This window comes from Aythya marila (genome assembly GCF_965140915.1).
Source record: "Aythya marila genome assembly, chromosome: 5".
Lineage (NCBI taxonomy): Eukaryota > Metazoa > Chordata > Aves > Anseriformes > Anatidae > Aythya > Aythya marila.
Genome location: NC_139046.1, coordinates 51,798,825 through 51,815,558, shown reverse-complemented (window position 1 = coordinate 51,815,558; position 16,734 = coordinate 51,798,825). Strand labels below are relative to the sequence as shown.

At 49.2% G+C, this 16,734-nt stretch overlaps 1 protein-coding gene across 6 annotated transcripts in view; it reads right to left on the bottom strand.

Moving 5' to 3' along the window:
- Positions 1-13,935, bottom strand: part of LOC309878769 (1-aminocyclopropane-1-carboxylate synthase-like protein 1) — a 28,336-nt gene extending 14,401 nt beyond the window's left edge. Inside the window, exons 1-3 of one of the 6 annotated variants that reach the window (XM_082761688.1) lie at positions 13,896-13,935; positions 13,565-13,771; positions 633-1,240 (exon numbers count right to left, since the gene is read on the bottom strand). In XM_082761688.1, the coding sequence (XP_082617814.1) occupies positions 633-1,240; positions 13,565-13,771; positions 13,896-13,920 (840 nt within the window). In that variant the 5' untranslated portion in view covers positions 13,921-13,935. The other 5 variants (XM_082761691.1, XM_082761692.1, XM_082761690.1 and 2 more) reach the window with 5 other exon arrangements.
- Between the last annotated feature and the right edge of the window lie 2,799 nt (positions 13,936-16,734).

Sequence of the window (16,734 nt, the reverse complement as noted above, 5' to 3'; positions counted from 1 at the left end):
TCAAAAAATTGATTGTGTTTTTGTGTCTTAAAAATCTATTTTTCAGCTCCCAACACTGTGTGTGACTCAAGTCAGGGCTCAGAACAAAACATTCAAAAAAATTTCAAGTAGTTCAGTATCTGAATGCAGGATCTCTTTAAAAGTAACCCACGGATAAATCATTATTTATAATCACTACACTTGTTACTTATTCAATACCAATTATTAACATTCAGCCTCTGTGCCACAAGGGGGTGTGTGACGAGCTACTTACAACCGAGCAGCACAGCTTAAACAGGCAGGGAAAGTTCTGAGGTTTTTTGTTTTAAATGTCTACTGCTCTGTGGTTTTATCTCGTCCACCACCCATCACCAGCAATAATCGGTGACTGTCCTCAGTGGGAAGCAGGGGTGGTGAGATAAAAAAGAGGAACAGCGTGTTCCTGCAGGTTTCTTTTGCCTTTGAAGGTTTGCTACTGCCACTGGCTGGCTCCCGACAGGAAAACCTGGGCATGCAAACCTGTGCTGAACACAACGTTCACCTTTGACGTGGGAGTGATGGGCATAGTTACTTTTTATTTCACGTCCCAGAACAAACAGCTTGGCCCACCACGTCTGCGTGAGCCAGGAAAACACTCGGAGACTCGCACTCACATTGGGGTTCTTGTCTTCATCGTACTTGTCAGCATGATAAGCTTTGTACCCCTCCTCGGTGGAGCCCCGGAAAATGTTGACGACGTTGCCCCGAGCGGAGAGGTAGGGGCTCCTCTGGAAGTCACCGGGGTGGCAGAAGCCGTGCATGTCAACGCTCCTCTCGGCCTGCGATCGAGCCCGCAGCTCTTGCAGGTCACCTCCTCCGAGGCCGGTCATTTCGGACAGCGCCTGGTTGAAGTCCAAGCCCCGAGGCATGGTGATGGAAGAGGAGGAGCCACCGTGGCTCTGCTTCAGGATGCTGAGCATCTGGGCGAAGACGTTGAACATGCGGTACTCGTGCTCCCGCTCCAGCTCGAAGCGCCGCTGCTCCAGCTGCATCCGGCGCTCCTCCACGTCCAGGTCTCGCTGAAATCGGCGCTCCTCCATCTGCAAGAAGCGCTCCTCCATGGCCCGCTGAGACGTCAGGGTCTTCAGCAGGAGGTCGTCGAGAGGGTCCTTCACCCGCTGGCCTTTCCGCTTCTTCCTCAGGCGATGCAAGGCGGAGAAGCCAGGCCGGGGAACCACGTTCTGCATCCGTGACGAGCTGGCCATGTTGGACTCACTGAAACCTGCGAATATTTGAAAGTAGGAAGAAAAATGAAACGTGCAGCAAGTGAAACGGTGCGGACGCATTTTGCGACCTTCCACTGCCCCTCCTAGAAAACACCAGACTAAATACAGTAGGATTTTAAAGGAAAAACAAAGTAAAATCAGCCAGGTACATCCTGGGAGTATGCTAGTTTGGTGGTATTTTTATTTTTTTTTAAACTTCACATGCTGGGCTCCCCATTTCGCTGCCAGCCCCTGGCCTGGCTTCCCGTTTGCTCTCTGAATTGACCTTCATGAGTCAACCCCTTCCGACAGCGCTGCCCTTGGCTGCCTATGCAAGCACCACGGTGAGGACACAGCGTTTCTTCCTGATCTCGGAAATAAGGCTCACGCTGATCACCACCTCTCTTCCTCCCAAGCACGCTGTGTTCTTCCATCAACCTGTCCGAGGCCGGCTGGAAATCTCTGTGATTTCCAGACTCCACCTTCCACGGCAGCCAAGTAATGGTCTGTTGCACGCCCAACTCTCGTCTCCTTTACACACATAAGCTGTTTCTACCAGTGACTTCCAAACACGTCTTCTTTCCAAGTCCTAATTAACAGATTAGAAAGCCGGGCAATGATTATCCCCAAGCATTCTTCACTGCTGAGTGGTCTAAAAGATTAGATAGGGAAAACATTTAACCAGAGCGCAAGGAGAGTTTCACCTGCAGGTTTGCTGTGTCGCAAGGGCAGAAGAGGGTCTCCTGATACAATTCAGCATGAGGACTGCAGACAGCCCTGGTCATGTTCAATTGACACCAAAAAGCATGCAATTTTTTATTTTTTTTTTTGAGTAATGTACACACTGTCAGCATTATATGCAGAAATCCAGCACGAATGCCTATCCCAGCTTATAGCGGATGTGACAGTCCTTTGGATTTCATACACAGTATTTAGCCTAGCATGGTAATTATAGAGTTGTTTTTTTTTTTACCTGCAGCAAGACACATTTCGGGAATTGCCACAAGACTATTAATGCAGATACCAGCCTTCTACTTTAAAGCTTTTTGGGACGTGGAATCCTTATTGGATCCAAACGCCAGCGCATAAAAAGAAAACCAAACCAGGTGTCCATCTCCGCACCAGAAAAAAAAAATAAATAATCTCTTTCTGGGAAATGAGGCAGCAACCTTATGCTGGAATGTAAAAGGCCATCCCTACCTGAAGGTGAAACACTGGTTTCAATGGGAACCTCCACCCTGGAGATGGGAGAGTCGTCCTGGGCCCTCTCCAAGAAGGCTCTCTCCATCTCACCTTCTTCAGGGGAGCCCTGCTGGTAAGCCAAGGCGGCTGGGGGCTCGGGGGTCAAGCAGTGCTCATCAGAGTTCACCTCCTCACATTTGATCTCCATCAGTTCGGGGTGCTGCGCGTGCCCGAAGGCGAACTGGTGGCGGCGGTGGCGGTGGTGGTAGCTCTCCACCATGGCGCCCTGCAGCACCTGCTGGGCCATCACGCCGCCGCCCAGCGCGTAGGGCAGCGCGGGGCGGCTGTTGAGCACGCGGTCCATCACGTCGAAGAACTTCCAGCCGCGGCCGCCCCGCGGGGCCTTGGCGTTGTCCTTCAGCCGCCGGTACTCCAGCTTCATCTTCTTGATCTTCTCGCGGCACTGGTCGCCCGTGCGGTGGATGCCCTTCTCCCGCAGCACCTCGGCGATGCGGTTGAAGACGTGCTGGTTGCGCAGGCAGCTCTCCAGCTCCACCTGCACCGCCTCGTCGGCCCACAGCTGCAGCAGCTCCACCACCTCGGGGTCCGACCAGTTGCTGCCCCGCTCGTACTTCTTCCCCCGAAAATCCATCCCGACCGCCGACCGCGGCACGCGGGGGCGAGCGGGGCCGGGGGGCTCCGAGCCTGCCCACCCCGGCACCCGGCCCCCCGAGCCCACGGCCCGAGGGGCTCCGGGGGGGGCCGGGGCCGCCCCCCCGGCCGCAGGAGCCCCTCGCCCCCCGTCCCTCACGGCCGCCCGGGGGCTCCGCGTCCCCCCCCCCCGGCCCCGGCCCCGGCCCCGGCCCCGGCCCCTCACGGGCGAGGCGCGGCCGCCGGCGCCCCTGTCCCGGCCGGGCACGGCTCGGCACGGCTCGGCCCCTCCGCTAGAGCCGGGCGGAGCGAGCTAGCGGGGAGCCGTGCCGGCATGTTCACATCCGGGGTGACAGCACATGCGTGCAGCCCTTATTCCGGGATAATTTTAGCCCGTGCCAGCCGCTCGCCGCGCTCCCGTGCCGTGCCGGGACAAGAGGGAAGCCGCAGAGCCTCCCTTCAGCCTTCCCTTTGCTCGGCACGGCTCGGCTCGGCTCGTCTAGGCTGCGATGGGTCAGGCTGGCGGCAGCCCGAGCCGTGCCGAGCCGTGCCAGAGCCGCCCCGCCCGGCCCCGCCTCGCCCGGTCCCCGCCCGGCGGTGCCAGGCACGGCTCGGCTCGGCTCGGCACGGAGCACGGCGAGGGGAGGAGAGGGGGCCCCCCGCCGCGAAAGCTGGGCGAAAAGGGGGCGAAAATGCCTGGCTTCGGGGCCGTGTTGGCGAATTCTGTGAAAAGTGCCTTTACGGGGAGAAAAAAAAAAAAAAGCTTTTCAAACGGTACTGCCTTGACTCACAACTTCTCCTCAGATCGCAGTTGGGATTTCCTCACTTTTTCTGCTTCCACACCTCTGTGTGGCTCCCTAAGATTTTTATTATTATTTTTTTTCCCCTAGGGTTTTTCAAGGCAAAGGCACCCGTGCGCTGGCTCCGTTACACAAGGACGCCTGCCCTCCCTGCTTGCTGGAGCACACAAAGAGCGGGGTAGCGATGAATAGGGCCATCCATGACATAAGTTTAACACCAGATAGACACAGACCAGAGGCAGCACGGAGCAGGCTCCTTCAAAAGCTCCTCAAAAAGCTCCTCAGAGCCGCCTGAGAGCCAACGGCACCCCGGGGCCATCGCACACCCCATAAACTCTCCGCTTAGCCCTGGCTGCAGAAGCTGTGGCTTCAGCATCCCAGCACCACAAGGCGTGGAGCCCTCAATCATTGCATAAATCGGCAATAACAAATGCTGAGCTATTTTCTCGCTCACAGCTCACTTGTTTCCATCTCTGCCATGCGAGGTGGAAGGCTCGGCTGGCAGAAATCCCTCACTGCCTTTCTCTTTCTCCTGTAGCGTGCAAACCGAGCGCTGCCGCACGGCGCCCTCCTTCCCAAAGCCTTCCTGCCTCCATCTCATCCCAGCAGATAACACCAGAGTGCTGCAGAGCCTGGGCAAACCTCCCCTGACCCTCAGCTCCTTGTCTAGAAAGCCATAATACACAATCCTGAAAATTCCCCCCTCAAAAACAGTGCTGAGTTTCCCAGTTTTGCTCCGGGTCTCCAAGCCCTTCACGCAAACAGCCGGCGGCCAGCTAAACCTTAGGCACCAACATTTGCCCTGCACACCCCAGAACACCGGGTCGCACTAAATAAAGGTGGTATTCACATTAAATAAAGGTGATATTCCCACTAAAGGTGATATTCCCACTAAAGGGTCCCTCCCTTCGGGGGCTGGAGCCGAGGGAGGCTCGGGGTGCTGCCGCCGGCCCCGCAGCCCTGCAGAGGGTGCTGCAGCCCCGGCGAGGATTTATTGGGCTGTCCCGGCTCTGCCCAGCGGCACAAATATTTTTGGTGCTTAAAACTTAATAGTAATATCGATTAGCCACACAATCCCCCTGCAAAAACCCTCAGCCCAGCCCCTGAAAAGTCACAAAGCGTCATTGAAATAAAGCATGGAAACCTCATGGTGACCATTAGGGCATCTCTAATTCATCACTCCTCCATCTCATCCCGTTTTGTGGAGATGGGTTTATATCTCACTGGCTTTTAGCGCAAGCAAGACCCACAAAACCTTTACGGATACCTTCTTTGTAGGCTTCCTATTGTATTGGCAGCCAGAGCAGGGCTGCACTTGGCCTTGTACAGTTTGGTGACCGCTTTAATAAGCAGGGTCAGCACAAGGACATGAGAAGGGAAGCCAAAATTTCAGAGGGACTCGTGCTCTTAGTACATCCCCAAAGGGTTAGTTAAGGGACTTTGCAGTAAAGCCCCCAGAGGGCAGTAAGGCAGTCTTCAGAAACCTACCATAAAGCAGAGCCGGAGAAGAAAAATAAAGAAAAATAGCCATTTCATGGTTAATCATGTAGATTCCCTAAGACTGACTTTTTGGAAGGGTTGGGGTGAATTTTGGAGCTGATTAAGCAGCACGCTGCCACTCCTGAGAAGTTCTGGGCAGAAGCACGGGACGTGCCCAGCTGCAGGCAGAGGCAGCTGTGGGAACTGCTGGGCACTGTTCACCCTCACGCTCAGTGCATCAGCCACACAAAGAGCAGAGGAATGGTGTTTTTCCATCTTTCTGTGCAAGTTGCTTACGTCAGAGTCAGGCCTGCTTACTCACCCCATGCAGCTCGTTAATGGGATTCCCTGGGGCAGGAAGCGGCGGTGGGTCTGGGGGTGTATCTTAAGTACTGGCTGACCCCATGACTAATAACAAACAGAGATAAAGTGAATCTGAGTGTCCAACTTCATATGTTGAGGGAACGAAGTAAAGGAATGGATTCCAATTCCTGGGACCAAACCTACTTCTGGCAACTGCAGGATTAAAAGGAAGAGGGACCAATTATGTATATACACCTGGATTCATGTAGGTTCCTCTATCATAACACCCTTTCTGTAGGTTGTGACTAACTGAAGAATTTCTGCTTTCTACAGCAGAAATGGTGACAAATTTCAGAACAGGAGTGGATTGCACTTTGGATAAGCCAAAGAGTACACAACAGTTAACTAGGGAGTGACAGGATCCATGTTTTCTTCTTCAAAGTGAAATAAGTGGCCAACGCCCCAGACAAGAAATCAAACTCGATGTGCCCATCAAGGCAAAGAAATTTACCTCTCCGTATGACATTGACTCTCTTCATACTACGTGTCAAGAAAGTTCTTGTGGTGCTGTACATCCTGTGCATCCTTCAGCACAGGCTTGGAAAGCACCTTGTGGCACTCATCACCTGCAGATTCACACGTACATTTTTATCTCCTCGTAGAGCTGGTTAAAGGCCTCCCTTCCTGCCCCCCTACATGCAGAAATCTGGCACTGCCCTTCCCAGAGCCATAAACCCCAAGAGGCCTGACTGTGAGGCAGGGACAGGCTGTGCGGCCTGCTTGCAGCTTCTTCATGGCCACCGACACTGGAAGAGGACCACGGGGGAAAACCACGATGAAGAGAGTGGAAGAAAAGTGCAAACACTGACTCTTGCTGGAACAAGAGCACTCAGAGCTGCTTCCCTCTTGACACACTGTTTACATTAGCCTGTCATGCATTTTTATTTGTTTAGTTTCTTTCCTTTTTGGCCACCGCTTCTTCTCAGGCTGGATCTGGTCTGTACTGCGAGTTCCTTGCAAGAAGACATGCAAATGTTTTCTCACTCTCTGCTGCCAGAGAACAACATGGTCAAGCCAGGACCTGCAGACACCAAGCCAGGAGCCCCTCAGCTGACTGTGGGCCTCAAGGCCCACAGCTGAAGACTGCAGAAATCCCAGCTTGGTAGGACAAGCTTACAGTTCTTGTCATAGAAAGTCATGTTTTTTGACAGGGTTATCCTGAAAGAAGTACTAAAATGGTAGCAAACCTCTTAGGGAACAGAGCCACGACCTGCAGGGATGTATGTGTTGCTATATAGCTCTACAAAATCGGGACATGCTCACACCAAAATTGCGTGAAGTCAACGAGAGATAAAAGTCCAAAGGCAATGACGCAACAAATCCAAGTATCAGCCCATCTCCCTCTCTTTGGCTGGCTGCACTGCTCCGTTCAGTTTCTGCACGTTTTTTGTCCCTCCAGCTTTAAGCAATGCATATTCAGGTTCTGTCATCATTTGCCTTAAAAGAGAAAAACCAAAGGCAAGGAAAGGAGCTGGCTAACTGGCCCTCATCTGACGTTAAATATAGACACAGCAATCTTCCTGTTTGCCCTGACAGGATTAGATTTCTAGATTAAACCATGGGTGAGAATTCTTCAGTATTTTCATTTATAATAGTGAGCAGTTTACATAGCTTTTGCCTGAAATAGCTACATGAGCTGTAAGTGGGGTTGTGTTTCCTGTAGCACGACCACAGCAAGACCTGTTCATCCACGCCGAGGCTTTCCCATCCAGGGGGTCAGAAGTGCCAGCAGCAAAGATTTTTGCAATTGCAGGGGAAATTAAATATTTTTATAGAGTGGGAAACCAAGTTCATCACGAAGCCTTTCCCACGTGGCTGTAATGCTGGCCTGCAGCACCCACTGCCATCGGTGTTCCTGTTTTTCACAGGGCTCTGCCAGTGCAGCTCAGCCCCAGCTTGCAGGGGCCCCGCAGCTATTCTAGCCCAGTCCAGCCTCCCTGCACTGACAACAGATCATCCTCCTCATCCTGACCTTCTTTTCTGCTCTGCCAGGCCTGAGAGCAACACAAGATGCTAGCATTTATGGGTAGCTTTGTGTCAGAGACTGAGGCCACAAAACTCCTGCCACTGCTTACCTTGAACAGGGAGAGCTACAGAGCAGCAACCATGTACCCATCCAGCTTGGCTGAGCTCAGATCCTCCTTCCTGAACCAAGGGCAGCCCTCAAAAGGGTATGTTCCCCTCACATGTTGTCAGAGCTGTCTATCCTTAGTAACTGACAACAAATAAAGTCCTCCTGTTTGTTTGTCTCAAAGCTCCTCCTTGCAGTCAATCAGTGAGAGCTGGAGACCTTTCTGCTCTCAATTCTCCCCATCTTGTGCAAGAGCTTCAGAGACGTTGACCTTAACAAGTCTCTAATTGCTCTTTGTTTCCCAGGAACATTGATTGTCCTTGTGTAACTACCAGAACACTCAAGAAACAGCCTGAGATGCCGTGAGACTACATCGGCCTGGCTGAACTGCATTACACCAGCTGCCCCAGACTGCACAATGCTCATCCAGCTAAACCACGTTTGTCTGAACTTGGGGTGGCCCAGAAAAGAAACCGCAATTTTTAAACATGATATTAATGCAAAATTTTCAAGAAGGGGTTGGGGAAATCAGTGCAAGGTTGGCTGTGCAAGGGAGTGACTGACAGGGAGGTGTTTGAGCTGCCTGAAGAAAATTTCCAAGCAAGCATAAAGTTTTTGCTAGCCTATCATTTAAATTCAAATAACCACACTGGATTGATTGCTCTCTGGAAAGGAGACACGACCAGAAGTTAGAATAGCATCACTATCTGATACCATTAAGTAGATATTTGGCAGTGCTGCTAAAAGCCTGTATTCCCTTTAGAGCAGTGTGTGAATGAAAAAAACTGGTCGTGGAAAGAAACACAGAACTGGTCGGGATAGAAGTCAGTTCTCTCACGACTGTAAACCCTCCCAGTTCTCCACATGGAACACAGAACTAGGACCTGAAACCCCTCTAAAGAGGGTAGCACTTATATTACATGATGGGAGAGGATCCTCCTGTCCTGACAGATTTGCAACCTGACATTGGTATTTGGAAAGTAAAATTAAGGAGAAACAGTCAATAAAAGCATGTAGGTCCTTCTGCTATCTTTGTTTCCAAAAGGGCTGCCAAGCACCTCTTTTCTTCTTTTTTTTCCTTGAGCAGCATCTCCTGCTTCTGCCCTTCGCCTGGCACGGACCAGCAGTGACACAGCCAAGACCACTCCAAAGCCAGGTTACCAACATCTCAAGACTGAGAAAGAAACCTCTTTGCCCAAATGTCTGTCTGGTTTTTGCGACTGTACTGTCTGGGCTCTCTGTTGTGCACTTTTGTTAATTACCTCTCTGCCTATGGTAGCAATACCTTTACACAGTTCCTGAAAAATATAAAGTTTTTGTATCTCCAGCTAAAGAATCCCCAGCCTCCATAAGCAACCTACTCAGTGCTTTATTATACTTGGCATGAGAGAAGTTTCCTAATGTATGTCCCCTGCTACAATGTTTTCAGTAGATTTCTTGTCCTATCTACCACCAACGTGAGAAAATGTTTGTCTTCTTTCTTTTGCAGCAAGCTGAGAGGTTAGCATGCAGTCTTCTCAGAAAACACACAAAAAATAATATAATATAGTCCCTAGATTTATAATTAGTTTTGTTTTTCTTCTCCCAGCTCTCTTAAACCAATCTACAGCTTCTTGGAAATCCTGTATCTGCAGTTAGGCATAATACTCCAGACAAAGCCACACCAGTAGTAATCAGAGAAAAGAGGCTGCTTCAGAGGCTATACTCATGCCTGTCAGTCCTAGGATAATGTTGGTCTCTGAACAGTCGCATGGCATTTGAAACACATTCATGTTGTCATCCATTATAACCACTAAAACCTTCCCTACCTTGCAAGCCATTCCCAAACTTGTATTTTTACAGTGGGATTATTCATCCCTATTTTGTGGCTGTCCGTACCAAATATTTTTCACTTTGGTTCCCCAGCTTCCGAAGACCACTTTGACTTCTGATCCTGTTCTCTCACATGTTTGCATGCCTCCTGGCATGATGCTGCCAGCAGGTTTGATGAGCATCATCTCTGCTACACTTACGAAGCCATTAACAGCAAGACTGACTGCCCCAGGAGGGACCCCTGCATCCCCCTCACTGCTCCCTTCTCATCTGATGCAGGGCCCCAAGGATTGTTCTGCAAATAGGCTTTTCCACAAGACTGTGCACCCATATTCCACCAGTTTCACCTGGGATGTATATCCATAGCTGGCTTATGAGCATCAGGTGAATGAGGGTGGAAAACCTTACTGTACTGGGAATGTAGGACATCTCCATTTTTTTCCCCTGGTTGGTTATTCTGCCAGAAAAAAGAGGGCAGGCTGCTCTGACAGGATTTCTTCCTGACAGTCCTGTATGCCTGCAACTTATCGCCTTGTTATCTTTGAGATGCTTATGCAGAGATTATTTGTTCCACTTTTTCCAGGAGCTAGGTTGACTCCCATCCAGTTCCTTTCACCTCTCTCTCTCTCTTTTCTCTGAAAACCACCACTATGTGCACCCTTTTCCTGTATTTTGAAATCTCATCCATTTTCCTTGGTATCTTAGAAACAATTTCTAACACTTCTATAACCGCCTCAGCCAGTTCCCAAAACAATGGGCTTCACCAGTTCAGTGAACACAAAGTAACTAAGCAAGCTCCAGTCTTTAAAATGTTGTTCTCTCCACTGCTGCTCCCAAGCCAACCCGTTCCTCAAAGCAGAGCAGCCACGTCCATGCAACGCTGGGTCTGACCTAATCACCTTTGCCAGACCTCACTGTTTCTTCTCGCTCCTCACCTTCACCTGGGCAGCTCAGAAGCATCACCCACTGATTAGCAAGCAAAGATATTTCAATACAGTGCTGCAGACCCACCCAGGAGGTTGCCACAAAGCTCATTTTTAATGGCCCTGAGCTGGTTTAATCCTGCAGGCAAGCTCCTCCAACTAGTCAGGATGTTCTTCCCTAGCAGCCAAGTTATGGTGAGCTGACTAACAGTCATCCCTCTGCACTGGTTCAGTCCCAAAAAGTTGGATGAGGAAAAAAAAATAACTCTTAAGTACCTAGCTGCTGGCCATCCCAGTCTTGATTTCTACTTGCAAATGCTTCATGAGTGCTTATGACTATAACCTTACAACCCAGTCATGCAGCTTGCTCTCAGTCAACATCTCAGAAAAAGAGGCACAAACGAATTCAATGACTTGCTACAGGTCAAAAATAATGTGTGCAAAGAAGCGCCAACAAAAGATGCTAGCTGTCTTGTCCAAGTTCAGCGCCCCAGCTGCAGCAGCATCTGTTACCCAGAACTAGGGTACTCCAGAAATGAGACAGGCTTGTTTTCTAAAGCGAACAAATATATTTCCCCATACCTTACAGCTGAAACAGAACACTGGAGTAAGATACTGACATTTTGCTCTTACCTGTGGACTCTGCTAGCAGAAATAGGAATAGGTTGTCTGTCAGTCAGTCAGTCAGACTTTCTCATAGAATCCTAGGCACAGCTCCTGTTATAACTCTGGCAAAAAGGCTGAGGAAGTGCTCTTTTTCATAATTGTTTACTTTGTCAGGTGTGTTCATTAGACTCAGATTGCATCAAGGAGCTCCCAGAAAAGCATGTGGGAGAATCACACTCCCCCCCCCCCCCCCCCCCCGCAGGCTTTTCCCAATCAGGGGACGTGTCCTTGTGCCCTTGGCTAGAATCACGTGCCTTGCCATACTAAAAGAGCAGCATGTGTACGGGTTATCAATCATCGAGCACAGGCCTCCTGGGGTGGCAGAAAACATTCAGAAATTACGGTTATTGCTAGAAATTTCTGAAAATCTGATTTCTCTCAGGCTGACAGGGGTTTTATTATAATCAGTAAAAGAACAAAGTTTGTTTTGAGTTTTTTGGCAAACCTTTTCTGTAAGAACTCCATCTCAGTTCAAACTGTACTGTGTTCAGTCATTTTAACTGGATGGTGTTTACTGAGCTGTTCTTAGGCAGTGATTCATTCTGAAGAACTTCACAAAAGGTTCTAAAAACATTTAAGAAAATATTTCTAGATTTTCAAGTGAAAGACTGTTGAGCTGTACTCCGGTCCAGATGTCAACAGCAATCAGATGTCGGTGCCTTGAGGAATTCCAGTGCAAACTCTGCTTGCCACCCCCTCAGTTCAGATTTGCAAAGAGTAGAGGGTTTATGCAGAGGTCTCCTCCTAACCTGAGACTGTCCCAGGCAAATTCTAATCCCAGAGCTTGAAGCAATACTTGAGAGCCCTCTTTCCAGTGCTAATTAACCTTCAGCAAGTTGAGGCCCCTTTGCAGGGACTCTTAAGTCTGCTGAAAGTCAGTCTCCACTGCTGACACGTTGACATTATTTTTCAAACATGCTACATGGCAGCAAAAGAATCTGCTCTGTTTTTGTAAGTGATTTTGTAAAGCAATATTTATGTGTAGTGCCAGTGAGTCAGGGTCCTCATGCCCCATATACAGCCAGGAGGGATGTGTCATGCACAGCAGCAAGTGGAAACCTTCCCCTGCTGCCCTGCCATGGCTGCACAGCTTGGGGCTGTTGGGTGACTGCAAGAGACGTGAAAGAACATCCTGCAGTCTCCATTTCAGTCTTCTTCATTTCAGCAAGGCTTCAGAAAGGGGGGCTGCTTTTGTGCCATGGCAGTTGCTCAGCAGAAACAGAACAGAGGCCAGCTCCACCCAAATCCTCCACCCAGAGCACTGGGATTTAGCCAGGATGACCACCACTTTGCTGACCCAGGCGAGGAAACAGAGATCACCTGTGCTGAAGAGGTGAGCTGCTTGGCTTGAACCTAAGGCAGGTGTCTGCAACTAAGGCAGTCACAGCAGCCTCCATCCTTCATAAATCAGGGATGGGTGGGAGAGAGGAAACAAGGTCTGACCTGCAGTCCTGTTAGAGGCTGAAAAACAAGTTTTCACTTCACATTCCCAGCTTCACGGCCTTTCAGTCTATCCTGTACATGCCAAGAGTATCTTCCCCACCCTTAAGAGACCTTGCTTTAATTTAGCCCAAATTTAAGTCAGCACTTGAAATGATACCTTGCTGGTCAGACCCAGTTCACGGCCCTTCATCCCTTCTCCTCTGCAGTTTTGGGTACATTGCATCAGCCTGAATAGGGTAATTATCAATACAGGAATTACTCATGCAGACTTTCCCTTTGAAATGTGTGTGTTACACCATCTTCCTTTCCTCTGTTTTCCCATGTTTCAGTTTGGCTGGAACTGCTCTGGTTCAGAAGTGACCAAGATTACTGTAACTTTTGTGAAGGAAATTAGTTACATTTGAAGCCAGCTATTTAGAAATGATGAATACTGCACAGAAAAACCATTAAGACTGTTGTTGGCCCAGAGGTTGTGACTGAAACAGACTGTTTGTCCCACAAGGAAACCTGGCTTTTTCCAGTTGGAAGCAAAAAAGCATTTTGGCAAGCAGAGGCGGCATACATGGGAGCGTGTTTTGCCATGCCCACGCTGCTTCAGTCTGATGGATGGGATTTTACTCGCTCTACCTCCATGAAATGCCTTAAAGTTTGCTAAATTCAACCATGCAGAAAGAGAGAAATCTGAGTATAATTATGTTCAGATAGACAGCACAGATTTCCAAGACAGCTCTCATCGTTAGCATACTTTGAACCCCCTTGCAGACAGAAGGACACCGTTTTCAGGAAGCACCAGGCTCTGTTTAAGCTAGCAGGAATCTGCTTTAATTAGCAGCAGCCAGTTTTAAACCACTCCAAACCTCATTTGCATCACCAACCTTTCAGGCAGGGGCTTTGCTGAATGAATGGCAGGAGTCACTAGGTACCCAGGAGGCAGCATCATCTATCACTTACATGTCTCCAGGAGCAGAAGGCACTGGGGTGGAAAACCTCCTGCACCGAGCTGGAGTCTCCCCCAGCCGTGCTGTCTGACCAGGCACTTGCTTGTGCTCCAAGCCCTTGGGGGAGAGGGAGAAATCACTGCTGCATCCCTCCCAAAGTCAGGTCCAAGCCATGTGCCTGTCCCACGTGGAGAACACACCAGGTGCTCCTCAAGTGATGCTGGGGAAAAAGCACAGGTGATCCAATGGGTACACGGTCAAGGTCTCGCCTCTGGTCCCAACCCAACCGTAGTTATTGACAGAACAATTGGCGTGAAGGGATGAGGGAAACAAGTTTTACTTACAGCTTTCATAGACTTTTTTCTCCATCAGCTGCTCTGTTAAAAGAAAAATGTGGATATTAATTCACACAAAAATACGGAATTCCCTGAGGTCTGTGTATCCCCCATTCTGATTAATAAAACCAGAAATTAAAACCAGCCTGATTTCCACCAGTGATTTTATTATCAGTATACTGAGTTAGAAAATGTTCAGAAACAGTCATCCTGACTTCCTCTTTTCTAGGAGACTCGCTTTAAAGTTCTACTTTCTGAGAAATAATATGTTTTTTTTTTTCCCCAGGATGCTATTAATCAAGATGATTTCAGACTCGCCCCACTTCTACCTTCACACTACAAACACCAGAGCTAGGAAGGCACTAACTGCGTGTAAATAAGTAAGCACTGATATTTCCATGGATCTGGGGCATTAAGAAGAGTGACAACAATCACAAGGCTGAAACAAAAATCCAGATTTGGCAACCCAGAGGAGGTCTGCTCTCTTTCCCACTTGCATTCAGTCAAGCTGTTGGCTTCACTCTCACCCTTTTCCTCCCTCTAATCCAGTGGGAATATATATTTGCGTATAAACAGGCTTCAGAGGCTACCCCAAACCTCTGGCAACTTCTTCAGGATTTGTGCTCTGGTTCACAGCCTCTGCCAAAACGATCCGCAGCAGTGTCAGATGTTACTGCTCCCAGCTCTCCACTGAAGATCACCGCTCCTGCAGGTTGTGGTAACACTCAGCAAGCCTCTGGGTGAGCTTTAGAGAGAGGTTTAGAAACACCTGAAACCTCGGCAGACAAAGTCACTGGTGCCACACTTAGAGCTTATAGAAGTAGGAGAAATTTCGCTCAATAAGGGTGAGCACCGCAGTGCCTGTGCTCTGAGCGAAGTGTGCTTTGCTGTGACTTCTCCCCAAGATCATAGAAAGCACTGAAAAATTGAAAGAAGAACGTGTCAAAGAAATAAAGAAGCTGTTCTTCAGTGAAAAGAGTTGCTCTATGGTGCTAAGAGGGGCCTGGGACCCTGCTGGCTTGGGAAATCACCATCATGGAGTGATGTTCCCGTGGTCTGGGGTTAGAAACGAGCTGAGTATGGTGGCACCGTACCTCTGGTATGATGCATTGATCACAACTGTTCATGGTTTAAGTATAGGCCTTCCCATATCCGCTCCAAGACTTTCGTTGGCACATGCTAAGTAACCTTATTCTGTTCCGAGGAATACACTGAGGTTTTTGGTGACACGGCTTCATTGCTTTCTCCTAAATATTTAGCTGTGCAATCTCATGCTGTTCAGCTCTGGAATGTCTCAAGATGGAAGAGGGAAATGAGCCTGCCTGGAGCTGGGCCCAGCATTTCTCTGGCAAATGTACATCAAATAAAACAAAACATTTACAGACATAAATAGGAGATGAGAGATCAAAGGGGAGGAGGAAGAGGGAACCCAAATATCTCTCCTGCTGTGTCCAGCTTTAACTCAAACACAAATATTAGAGATAGGGGAGAAGAGGAGAAAATGATACAGAGAAGAGAACGTGGAAAAGCTGTTCATACCAGCCCAATCTCAAACCCATCAGGAAGACAAATGAGAACAGGCAGGTAAAAGTGTTGCCTTTTATGGGAAATTCCACGTGCAGGAATTCTCTCAGTTCTGTGTGACTACATCTAGCTGGTCTTTTCCCCAGCATTGTCTGGTTCTGGATTCACAGATCCTGTCTACAACTAACCACAGGAAATGTTTCCAGTTAGAGTCACTTTGCTTCTCACAGAGCAGAGAAGAGACCTAACAGAGACCTACCAAGAGAAGGCCCAGAGCTATTAGATTTACTTTAGAAGTAAAGTTATCTGTGTTTAAACCAGCATGCTTAAGGCAAGTGGAAGAGGATGCAACCTGTCATCCACAGATCAGAAGGGAATTAACTCCACCTCTCTGTCAAACTTCACTTTTCTTTCCGATGTGGTCAAGAGACGACAGCTGGGGTAGTGGTTTCTGGGCGGAACAGGTCTCCTAAGAACACGATTAAGATCTGCCACAAAACAGCACCTGGTGAGGACTTGATAGCTATGTCCTCAAGCAGCAGTCATCAGGGAGATGCCAGAAGCAAAAGGACCTGTTTTCTTTTCACAGGTGTCCTCAGGTAACACTGCCTTCATGACCTTTGAGTCAACATGTTATGTTCTTTCGGGGAATTGCAGCTTTAACTTCTTTCCTCTGAAACTAAAACATCACTGTAGCCATATTTCTTCCAGAAAGTGGGAATGTCTATGAGATGCTGCACTGGTGGCTCACACGCCAGGTCCATCAGAGGGGCTGCTGCTATTCGCTGCCGAATTTGAGTCAACAAAAGGCTTTCTCTGTTCATTGTTATTCAACAACATTGGGGTTTACAAGAATAGAACAAATTGTAATGAGCAGATTTCTGTGCTCGCAATGAACCAGCCCCAGTGAAGGGGGTAATTAGCCAGATGAGTGCGTCTGGGGAGCAGGAGCCAACCTGGGACGCGTGTGCTTAACAGAGCCATCACAGAGCTCTGGCGGGGATGCATTCTGGGAACCAGGAATCGTGGAAGCTCACAGTGAGCTCAGAAGGAAATACAGACGGGGATCGGAGAGCGAAAGAGGCGTGGGGAGCCCACGTTGGCGGGGTTGCAGCAGGACCGCTTTTGGCCCCTGTACAAGCCCACCTCCATTGCAATTCCCTCCGCAAATTCCCTGCAACTCCCGCCCAAGTTGCCGGCCTTTCTGAGGCCTGGCCGCCTCTCATGTTTGCGTGTTGGGAGTACAAGGGTGTAAAAGCCTGTTTTCCACTTCGTGTCCTCCTGCACAGACTGCCGGGTCTGCAGCAATGAAACCCAGCCAGAT